The sequence below is a fragment of the Somniosus microcephalus genome, chromosome 12 (genome assembly GCF_052327205.1).
Source record: "Somniosus microcephalus isolate GS21.2 chromosome 12, FLI_Smic_1.0, whole genome shotgun sequence".
Classification (NCBI taxonomy): Eukaryota; Metazoa; Chordata; class Chondrichthyes; order Squaliformes; family Somniosidae; genus Somniosus; species Somniosus microcephalus.
Genome location: NC_140998.1, coordinates 220,010,537 through 220,022,697, shown reverse-complemented (window position 1 = coordinate 220,022,697; position 12,161 = coordinate 220,010,537). Strand labels below are relative to the sequence as shown.

The following is a 12,161-nucleotide window of genomic DNA, read 5'->3' as shown; positions in this document are numbered from 1 at the left end:
ATCTTCGAGACAAATTTGTTTGCGGTCTCTTAAGTGAAGGAACACAAAAAAGACTGCTTTCTGAAAAAGATTTAACATTGGACAAAGCTTTCGGTATGGCTGTATCATACGAAGCAGCAGCAAAAGGAGCTGCAGAGATACAACAAGAGACACAGGACTTCGGCACCCATAAAATGACACAGGAGTTCGGAAGATGTTATCGCTGCGGCAGATCCACCCATAACCAGAGGGACTGCTGGTTCAAGGGCAAAGCATGCAGGCAATGTGGTAAGATTGGACACATTGCACGGGTATGCCAATCTGGACAAAATAAATCCACTGACAGAAAACAAAAAATCAATAAAGAAAAGTACAGGAAGGTACAAATGATGACGGACAATAGCTCCGAAGACCAGAATAGCGATAGCGACTCCGGAAACAAGAGACTAAGCGGTCTCAAATTACATAATGTACTTGCCAAAGAGGATTACCAAACCATTTGGGTTACCCTCACAATAGCAGGGTCCCCAGTTAAAATGGAGCTAGATACAGGATCAGCTCTAACTGTAATAAATCGACGAGATTACGAGAGGCTATTTTCGCATATACCTCTACAAGACACATCCATTATCTTAAAAACATATACGGGGCAGAAAGTCTACCCCAAAGGAAAAATAAGGGTGCCTGTGGTATACAACGGCAAAGAAATACAAAAGTTGTATTTATACATTCTACAAGATGGTGGTCCACCGTTGTTGGGACGTGAATGGATAAGGAAGATACGTTTAGACTGGCACTCCATTCAGGCACTGACGGTGACCAGTAAGGAAAAAAACAATGATGACATCATACCTGAACGATTAAAAGACATCTTGGCCAACGCCAAAGAAGTGTTTCAAGAGAAACTAGGAACCTTGAAAGGCATCACCGCCTCAATAAAAGTGGAAGATACAGCAATTCCAAAATTTTTTAAGGCAAGACCGGTGCCATACGCAATACGTCCGGCAGTCGAGGCAGAGCTGAAGAATTTGGAAAAGGCAGGCGTATTATCCAAAATAGATTGGAGCGAATGGGCAACACCCATCGCTCCAGTCATGAAAAAAACATTGAAAAATAACTCGGAGGAACAGAAAAAAATTCGCATCTGTGGGGACTTTAAGGTGACTGTAAACCCGGTCCTTCACACGGTACAGTATCCTCTTCCGAGGATAGAAGATATTTTCGCCTCACTATCCGGAGGGAAACGTTTCACAAAAATTGACTTGGCATAGGCATATCTACAGATGGAGGTTGAGGAGACCTCTTAAAAAGTATCTCACAATAAACACACACAAAGGCCTGTACCAGTACAATCGACTGGTTTTTGGAATAGCATCAGCTCCAGCTATCTGGCAAAGAGCTATGGAGCAAGTCCTGCAAGGGATTCCGGGGACTCAATGCTACCTAGACGACATCCTTCTAACAGGAGAAAACGACAACGAGCACCTTGCCAATTTGGAGCAGGTGCTCACTAGGCTGAAAGAACGGGGCCTACGAGCAAATCGCCCCAAGTGTGAATTTTTCCAAAATCAGATATCATATTGTGGCCACATAATTAATAAGGAAGGGTTGCATAAGTCACCTGAAAAAATTGAAGCAGTTATAAAAGCCCCAGCACCTGAAAATGTTTCACAATTGAGGTCATTCCTGGGATTAATAAATTACTATCATAAATTTTTACCAAACTTATCAACTATTCTACACCCTCTTAATGATCTTCTACAGACAGGAGTGATTTGGAAATGGAACGAAGACTGTAAACGTGCCTTCCATAAATGTAAAGACTTAATCACATCCGAGAAAATTTTGGCTCATTACAACCCATCACTACCAATCAGACTGGCGTGCGATGCATCCCCTTATGGCATAGGAGCGGTATTGTCCCATAGATTCCCTGATGGCTCGGAACGGCCGATAGCTTTTGCGTCACGCTCATTGAACTCAGCTGAGCGTAACTATGCCCAGGTAGACAGGGAAGCACTCAGCCTGGTATGGGGAGTGAAGATATTCAACCATTACCTACACGGACAAAAATTTACCTTGTTGACTGACCATCAACCCCTCGTCTCCATATTCAACCCTAAAAAAGGTGTCCCCATTATGACGGCACAAAGACTACAGAGGTGGTCCCTTTTTCTAGGGGCACACCAATACAACATTGAATACAAAGGGTCAAAACAGCATGGGAATGCTGACGGTTTATCACGCCTACCGTTGCCAACGATAGAAGAGGCACCTACAGTAGACCCAGTAGAGATATTCCACTCCACCATAGTGCAATGTCTACCGGTGACAAATTCTGCCATTGAAAGGGAGACAAGAAATGACCCTACTCTCTCACGGGTCTACGATTTAACAGTGAAGGGATGGCCAGCACATGGCGAACCACTGTTGCCAGCATTCTTGCAAAGAAGAGAACAGCTGTCAGTGTGCTGAGGAACCTTGATGTGTGGATCCAGAGTGGTGATTCCACCCAAACTCCAGGATAAAGTGCTAAAGGAGCTTCACGAGGGGCATCTGGGTGGAGTGAAAATGAAGAACCTAGCTAGGGCGTTTGTATGGTGGCCAGGTATCGATGGAGACATCGAAGACATGACCAAGAGCTGCCTAGGGTGCCAGAAGGTCCAAAATGCTCTGCCACAGGCCCCTCTACATCCATGGGAGTGGCCCTCATCTCCCTGGCAAAGGGTGCACATCGACTTTGCTGGTCCATTTATGGACTCAATGTTCTTAATCGCAGTTGATGCACACTCCAAGTGGCCGGAGGTAATAAAGATGTCCTCCACCACCACGGGAAAAACCATCACAGTATTAAGGACCATATTTGCCAGGAATGGGCTGCCGGAGCAGATATGTTCTGATAATGGACCGCAATTTGTGTCCGAAGAATTCAGAAAGTTCTTAAAGAACAATGGGGTAAAGCACTACACGTCCGCCCCATACCATCCCGCCACCAATGGATTGGCTGAAAGGTTTGTCCAGACCTTCAAGAAGGCCATCAAGGCCATGGGTAATGAAGACATAAAACTTCAGCACAAGGTGGATAGCTTCTTATTTGCATATAGGAATGCAACGCATATGGTTACTAACCAAACTCCCGCCATGATGTTCTACAATAGAAACCTAAGATGCCGGCTGGATTTGGTCAAGCCCAACATCCGAAGGGACGTGGAGAACCGGCAGTTTCAGGGCATGAATGAAAGGCCAACTAGGGCCTTCCAGATAGGCCAACCGGTTTTGGCCCGGGACTACCGTACCGAGAAATGGCAGCCTGGAACTATCTGCACACGACTAGGACCACTGATGTATACCGTGGACATCGGAGACAGCATAATAAGGCGCCATGCTGACCAAATCATCAAGTCATCCGAAAAGGGACAACCTACACCACCACTCTATACATCTAACGATGAAGTAGAGATACCCATATCTACCTCCGATCCGGTGATACTGGAGCCCGATGAACCCGACACTGGCCTTCAAGCCGAATCAGCCTTGCCAGAAGAACCTACTACACCACCAGAAACTACTACACCCCCGAGGCGTTATCCGGACCGAGTCAGGAAGCCTCCTGAGAGACTAACTTATAATTAATTAATACAGCAATGTATATTATTTTGCATATAACATGTAATTAATAATTACTTAAAATATGATGTACTAGTTAGCTAGAAAGGGAGGAATTGTGGTGTATGTGCCTTTAAGAGCCCCAGGTGTGCGTAATGCCGGTAATTGCCACTTGGGCTATATAAGCCTGTGTATTGTGTATATCCTTTAGCAATCCCCCCCCCCCCCCCCCCCCCCCCCCAAAGACTTGCTTAGTAAATACCTATGAACCAACTCCTGTCTTCAGTGTCTTTATCTACACACGGACACTACATGCTCAACCTTTCCTCATAAGTCAACCCCCTCATCTCAGGAATTAACCTCGTGAATCGTCTCTGAACTGCCTCCAATGCAAGTATATCCTTCCTTATTTAAGGAGACAAACTGTACGCAGTACTCCAGGTGCGGTCTCACCAACGCCCTGTGCAGTTGTAGCAGGACTTCCCTGCTTTTATACTCCAACCCCCCCTTGCAATGGTGCAATTTTACAGTGCGAGAAAGTAGAGTTGAGGTCGATGATCAGCCATGATCTTATTGAGTGACGGAGCAGGCTCGGGGGGTCGTATGGCCGCCTCCTGCTTCTAATTCTTATGCTCTTACTGGGCAAGCGAGGCAGCCAACACTCCCAGGTCAACGGGGACCTGGCACTCATGACGTATGAGGAGAGATTGGGTCGATCAGGTTTATATTCTCTAGAGTTTAGAAGAATGAGAGGGGATCTCATTGAAACTTATAAAATTCTAACAGGACTGGACAGACTAGATGCAGGAAGGATGTTCCTGATGGCCGGGGAGTCCAGAACCAGGGGTCACAGTCTAAGGATAAGGGGTAGGCCATTTAAGACAGAGATGAGGAGGAATTTCTTCACCCAGAGAGTGGTGAACCTGTGGAATTCTCTACCACAGAAGGCAGTGGAGGCCAATTCATTAAATATATTCAAGAAGGAGTTGGATATATTCCTTAAGGCTAAAGGGATCAAGGGATATGGGGAGAAAGCAGGGACAGGGTACTGAGTTTGGATGATCAGCTATGATCTCATTAAATGGCGGAGCAGACTCGAGGGGCTGAATGGCCTACTCCTGCTCCTATCTTCTATGTTTGAGGTCGGCCTGAGCTTGATGAGGGAATTTACAGGCTCGGCGGGTTGGGTACAGAGTAACGCTCCCTCCTGGACTGGGTGCTCGAACCCATGACCGTCTGACTCCAGGAGAGGGAAATGTTCGACCGGCCGCGGCGGACTCCCCGCTCGATGCAAGAAAAGCTCAATTGTGGAAAGTGGCACCGACTGACTGGCTGTCGGAATCCGAGAGCTCGTGTACTGAGGTCGGGCTGACCTTGGTGAGTGGTCTGTTGCTTCTGTGGAATGTTCCGGAGCAAGGGCTTGGCTGCTTTGGCCTGCGGGGGGAAACATGCCCCAAGTTGGTGCCTGTGTTTCTGCGCAAGATTCCAAACTTGTTGGAATCCATTGATCCTTTGCCTTGTTCTATGATCCAGCGCCACTTCTAACAACTCGTCTCTCCGGTAGGGACTCGCCTTTCTCCAGCGCCTTTCACCAACCTCAGGACGTCCCAAAGCGCTTCACAGCCAATGAAGTGCTTTTTTTGAAGTGTGGTCACTGTTGTAATGTAGGAAGCGCGGCAGCCAATGTGCGCACAGCAAGCTCCCACAAACAGCAATGTGATAATGACCGGATCATCTGTTTTTAGTGATGTTGGTTGAGGGATAAATATTGGCCCCAGGACACCGGGGAGAACTCCCCCTGCTCTTCTTCCAATAGTGGCTGTGGGATCTTTTACATCCACCTGAGGGGGCAGACGGGGCCTCGGTTTAATGTTTCATCTGAAAGACGGCCCCTCCGACAGTGCGGCGCTCCCTCATACCCGCCCCTCCGACAGTGCGGCGCTCCCTCAGTACCGCCCCTCCGACAGTGCGGCGCTCCCTCAGTACGCCCCTCCGACAGTGCGCTTGTGGGATCTTGCTGTGTGAAGAATGGCCGCTGATTCCTATAAATGACTGAAGTTCTAGGTAGTACATGGTGTAGTAATTATTCCGACACGCTCCTGGCCAGCCTCCCACCTCCCACTCTCCATAATCTTCAGCTCATCCAAAACTCCGCTGCCCCCTTGTCCTAACTCGCACCGAGCCCCGTTCACCCATTGCCCCCCCTGTCGCTCGCTGACCCACATTGGCTCAATTTAAAATTCTCATCCTTGTTTCTCCCTATCTCTGAAACCTCCTCTAGCCCATAGAACCCTCCCTATCTCTGTAACCTCCTCCAGCACCCTACAACCCTCCCTATCTCTGTAACCTCCTCCAGCACCTACAACCCTCCCTATCTCTGTAACCTCCTCCAGCCTCTACAAGCCTCCCTATCTCTGTAACCTCCTCCAGCCCCTGCAACCCTCCCTATCTCTCTAACCTCCTCCAGCCCCTACAACCCTCCCTATCTCTGTAACCCCCTCCAGCCCCTGCAACCCTCCCTATCTCTCTAACCTCCTCCAGCCCCTACAACCCTCCCTATCTCTGTAACCTCCTCCAGCCCCTGCAACCCTCCCTATCTCTCTAACCTCCTCCAGCCCCTGCAACCCTCCCTATCTCTGTAACCTCCTACAACCCTCCCTATCTCTGTAACCTCCTCCAGCCCCTACAACCCTCCCTATCCTCTCCGCCTCTCTCTCCTCCTTTAAGACACTCCTTAAAACCCACCTCTTTGACCCAGCTTTTGGTCGCCTGTCCTAATATCTCCTGATGTGGCTCGGGGTCAAATTCTGTTTGATAATTGCTCCTGTGAAGCACGTTGGGACGTTTTACTACATCTGGATTATTGTGGACAGTTTTAGTCTCCTCACCTAAGGAAGGATATACTTGCCATCGAGGGAGTGCAGTGAAGGTTCACCAGACTGGTTCCTGGGATGGGGGGGATTGTCCTATGAGGAGAGATTGAGTAGACTATGTTGTGTATGTACCTTTAAGAGAATAACTGGTCTCGGACTGCAGTACCGGCAGTGACCACCCCTGTATAAAAGGCGCTAGAGAGCCTCTGTAGTTTAGTTTCACTACTGACTTCCACCAGTAAAGACTTGTTTGTTTTCACTCCTGCTAGTCCGTGTCTCAATCATTCACGGACTTAACAGACTAGGCCTATACTCTCTGGAGTTTAGAAGAATGAGAGGTGATCTCATTGAAACATTCAAAATCCTTACAGGGCTTGACAGGGTAGATGCTGAGGGGCTGTTTACCCTGGTTGGGGAGTCCAGAGCAGGCTCGGGGGGTCGTATGGCTGCTTCCTGCTCCTAATTCTTATGCTCTTACTGGGCAAGCGAGGCAGTCAACACTCCCAGGTCAACGGGGACCTGGCACTCATGACGTATGAGGAGAGATTGGGTCGATTTAGGTTTATATTCTCTAGAGTTTAGAAGAATGAGAGGGGATCTCATTGAAACTTATAAAATTCTGTCAGGCCTGGACAGACTAGATGCAGGAAGGATGTTCCCGATGGCGGGGGAGTCCAGAACCAGGGGTCACAGTCTAAGGATAAGGGGTAAGCCATTTAGGACTGAGATGAGGGGGAATTTCTTCACCCAGAGAGTGGTGAACCTGTGGAATTCTCTACCACAGAAGGCGGTGGAGGCCAATTCATTAAATATATTCAAGAAGGAGTTGGATATATTTCTTAAGGCTAAAGGGATCAAGAGATATGGGGAGAAGGCAGGGACAGGGTACTGAGTTTGGATGATCAGCCATGATCGCATTGAATGGCGGAGCAGGCTCGAGGGGCCGAATGGCCGACTCCTGCTCCTATTTCTGGCATTCAATGCTCTGTATAAATGAGTTGTTTTTTGTGACATGCTTTCACGATGGGAGCGATTGCGATGTCTTGTGAGGAGTGGGAAGCGTTGACACTAATGGGACTTCTCAAAGTACGGATTCTTCTCCATTTCCGCCCCCGCCCGGCTCCCTTCAACAGTTTGAACGCCGGCGCTGGTGGAGGCCCGCTCGCCTGTGCGACGGAACTAATCTCTGGTTGTTCTGACACAGGCCAACTGTCTGACGTCCTCCAAGAAGCCCATGTTCCCGTCATCAGTAACAATCGGTGCAACGGCCCTGATTACTACAACAATCAGATCACACCCAAGATGTTCTGCGCGGGCTACAGTGAAGGGGGAGTTGATGCCTGTCAGGTGAGTGGCGATGTTCTCCCTCCTCGAGGTGCTGTGCCAGCCTTGCGGGCTGAAAGGTCTTGGATGTTCTGCGTGTTGGTATCGTCCCACTGGGGAGCTCAGTCCTCAAACTCCATCTCTGCACCCCAGGGAGTAACTTTACCTTCTGTATGATAGGGCGCTGACTCTCACTGGGGTACGGGTTCCACACACACTGACTCTCACTGGGGTACGGGTTCCACACACACTGACTCTCACTGGGGTACGGGTTCCACACACACTGACTCTCACTGGGGTACGGGTTCCACACACACTGACTCTCACTGGGGTACGGGTTCCACACACACTGACTCTCACTGGGGCACGGGTTCCACACACACTGACTCTCACTGGGGCACGGGTTCCACACACACTGACTCTCACTGGGGCACGGGTTCCACACACACTGACTCTCACTGGGGCACGGGTTCCACACACACTGACTCTCACTGGGGCACGGGTTCCACACACACTGACTCTCACTGGGGCACGGGTTCCACACACACTGACTCTCACTGGGGCACGGGTTCCACACACACTGACTCTCACTGGGGTACGGGTTCCACACACACTGACTCTCACTGGGGTACGGGTTCCACACACACTGACTCTCACTGGGGTACGGGTTCCACACACACTGACTCTCACTGGGGTACGGGTTCCACACACACTGACTCTCACTGGGGTACGGGTTCCACACACACTGACTCTCACTGGGGTACGGGTTCCACACACACTGACTCTCACTGGGGTACGGGTTCCACACACACTGACTCTCACTGGGGTACGGGTTCCACACACACTGACTCTCACTGGGGTACGGGTTCCACACACACTGACTCTCACTGGGGTACGGGTTCCACACACACTGACTCTCACTGGGGTACGGGTTCCACACACACTGACTCTCACTGGGGTACGGGTTCCACACACACTGACTCTCACTGGGGTACGGGTTCCACACACACTGACTCTCACTGGGGTACGGGTTCCACACACACTGACTCTCACTGGGGTACGGGTTCTGAAAGACGGCCCCTCCGACAGCGCGGCGCGCCCTGAGCGCTGCCCCTCCGACAGCGCGGCGAGGATTATGGTCTCCAGTCTCTGGACAGCCAGTGGGGTGCGATTGAAGTGTGGCCACTGTTGTAAAGTAGGGTGAGTCCCCTCTTCCCCAAGCTGCTTTGCTCTGTGTTGGTTCTAACTCTTGTCTTGCTCTGTCAGGGTGATAGTGGTGGGCCTCTGGTCTGTGAGGACAATCTCTCCAATAAGACACGTTGGCGCCTGTGTGGAATCGTGAGCTGGGGAACGGGCTGTGCAATGGCCAACAAACCAGGAGTCTACTGCAGAGTGACGGAATACCAGGAGTGGATATACAGGGCAATGCAGGTAGGGTCAGGAACCCCCTCCCCAGAACATCAAACACTCCCAGGGTAGGTACAGAGTAAAGCTCCCTCTGCACTGTCCCATCAAACACTCCCAGGGCAGGTACAGCACGGGTTAGATACAGAGTAAAGCTCCCTCTGCACTGTCCCATCAAACACTCCCAGGGCAGGTACAGCACAGGGTTAGATACAGAGTAAAGCTCCCTCTACACTGTCCCATCAAACATTCCCAGGGCAGGTACAGCACAGGGTTAGATACAGAGTAAAGCTCCCTCTACACTGTCCCATCAAACACTCCCAGGGCAGGTACAGCACGGGGTTAGATACAGAGTAAAGCACCCTCTACACTGCCCCATCAAACACTCCCAGGGCAGGTACAGCACGGGGTTAGATACAGAGTAAAGCTCCCTTTACACTGTCCCATCAAACACTCCCAGGGCAGGTACAGCACGGGTTAGATCCACAGTAAAGCTCCCTCTACACTGTCCCATCAAACACTCCCAGGGCAGGTACAGCACGGGTTAGATACAGAGTAAAGCTCCCTCTACACTGTCCCATCAAACACTCCCAGGGCAGGTACAGCACGGGGTTAGACAGGGCATTCCGAGGAATGCGAGTACTGACCATAGTGTGGAAGAAATATCTAGGATCATTGACTCGTGGGGTGGGGTGGGGAAGGGCAGCTTAGAAGAGTTGGCAATGTGTCCGAGCAGTGTAGAGCCAGTTTAACCCATATGTTGTCTTGTGTTGCAGATGTACAAGAACGTCAATGGAATTCACACGATGGATTAAAGGAGCCTTTGAATTGTGGAGGAGGAGGGGCAGCACTCGCCCAGAGCGTGTGGTGCTGTGGACATCGCCTCTCGTTAATATATTTTTTTAATATTATCAAATGAGCAAATCTTGTTGCCGTTTGGTGTGCGGAGCCAGGTTGAGTTGGTGAAGGAATGAATGTGTTTCGAAGATGTGTGGTGTTGAATTTTTTATTTTTATTTTTTTAACATTTTTGACTTCATCTTGAGGTGGAAATGTTTTTAATGTTTTGGGGTCTGCGCCAAGACTTTTTAACGGGGGGGGGGGGGGTAAAACCATGGCGGTCTGCACTGGCCGCCAAGCTCTCGGGTATTGGCTCCAATTTGCGTGTTCAAGCGCATTTTGAAAGTAGTGAACGGAATTGGATCTGAGAGTTTGAATTGATTCTTGAAGGGGTGGGGGTGTGAAGGGTTATCTGTTTTTAACAAGAATCGAGAGATTGTGTGTGTGTGTGTGTCCCTCAGTACTGGCACTGGGGAGTGTTGGCCTGGATTATGGTCTCTGGACCGCCAGTGGGCTATGGTTGAAGTATGGTCACTGTTGGAAGGTAGGGTGAGTTCCCTCTTTCCTCCAAGCTGCTTTGTTCTGTGTTGGTTCGAAGTCTTGTCTTGCTCTGTCAGGGTGATGGTGGTGGGCCTCTGGTCTGTGTGTGTGTGTGTGTGTTTTTGAAGCAGGAATATGTGTAAATGGCTCTTCCTCCTCAAACCCATTGATGTGTGTGTGTGGTCAGTCGGGAGAGAATCCTGAGCTGTCTGCCCGGTCTCTCCGGGACTGAAGAACCCCGGTTTAGTGAATTGTAGCCTCCTCTGACACTAGGAGCCTGCCTTTAGGTTATCCCTCTGCACCACCTCCTTGATGTTGGCTAGTTCTTGTGAGCGGAACTGACTCCTAACGAGTGCTCCTCGCGTTCAGGACGGGGTGAGGGACAGTGGCGATCGCAGCAGGGAAATTCATAACATTACAACTCATCCTCCGAATTAACTGTTCGGGATTCATCTTTAAATCGGATTAATCCTGAAGAATCAAACTATAGTCATTTTAAATTCATGGCTTTTATTATTTGTTTTAGACGATTTTGTAAGGATGAGTTTTTTTCCATTGCGACGTTTCTGGATAGACCTTGAAACAAAATTAACCCATAACCTCCGTCTGTGACTTATTTCTCTGCTTGGCTCTGCTTTGCCTCTCAAGAATCGTGGTTTTCAGCCCAGCTCTCGAGACTCGTCTCCTGTACTAGGCTCTGAGCTGAGGGAGCGCCGCGCTGTCGGAGGGGCAGTACTGAGGGAGCACCGCACTGTCGGAGGGGCAGTACCGAGGGAGCGCCGCACTGTCGGAGGGGCAGTACCGAGGGAGCGCCGCACTGTCGGAGGGGCAGTACCGAGGGAGCGCCGCGCTGTCGGAGGGGCAGTACCGAGGGAGCGCCGCACTGTCGGAGGGGCAGTACCGAGGGAGCGCCGCGCTGTCGGAGGGGCAGTACCGAGGGAGCGCCGCACTGTCGGAGGGGCAGTACCGAGGGAGCGCCGCACTGTCGGAGGGGCAGTGCCGAGGGAGCACCGCGCTGTCGGAGGGGCATCAGAGGAAGCGTAGGGAGTTCTGCTCTTGTCTTAGAATCATGAATAGTTCCAGTGTAAATAAAGCACTGACCATTTGGCGTATCAAGTGTAGGCTACATTTTACTCCGAGTCCCCCAGTCTAATCCCACACTCCCCCTCACTCCCCGCACCCTTTAATATCCCACCCAGTCTAATCCCACTCTCCCCCCTCACTCCCCGTACCCTTTAATATCCCACCCAGTCTAATCCCACTCTCCCCCTCACCCCCCCACACCCTTTAATATCCCACCCAGTCTAATCCCACTCTCCCCTCACTCCCCGCACCCTTTAATATCCCACCCAGTCTAATCCCACTCTCCCCCTCACCCCCCCCCGCACCCTTTAATATCCCACCCAGTCTAATCCCACTCTCCCCCCACTCTCCCCCTCACTCCCCACGCCCTTTAATATCCCACCCAGGCTAATCCCACTCTCCCCCTCACTCCCCACGCCCTTTAATATCCCACCCAGTCTAATCCCACTCTCCCCCCTCACTCCCCGTACCCTTTAATATCCCACCCAGTCTAATCCCACTCTCCCCTCACTCC

General features: G+C 50.6%; 1 protein-coding gene across 1 annotated transcript in view; it reads left to right on the top strand.

Moving 5' to 3' along the window:
* Positions 1 to 10,297, top strand: part of hpn (hepsin) — a 47,442-nt gene extending 37,145 nt beyond the window's left edge. Inside the window, exons 11-13 of the mRNA XM_086004081.1 lie at positions 7,663 to 7,805; positions 9,048 to 9,212; positions 9,962 to 10,297. Coding sequence (XP_085860207.1) covers positions 7,663 to 7,805; positions 9,048 to 9,212; positions 9,962 to 10,000 — 347 coding nt within the window. The 3' untranslated portion in view covers positions 10,001 to 10,297. The remainder of the gene's footprint in view (positions 1 to 7,662; positions 7,806 to 9,047; positions 9,213 to 9,961) is intronic.
* The last annotated feature ends 1,864 nt before the right edge of the window (positions 10,298 to 12,161 follow it).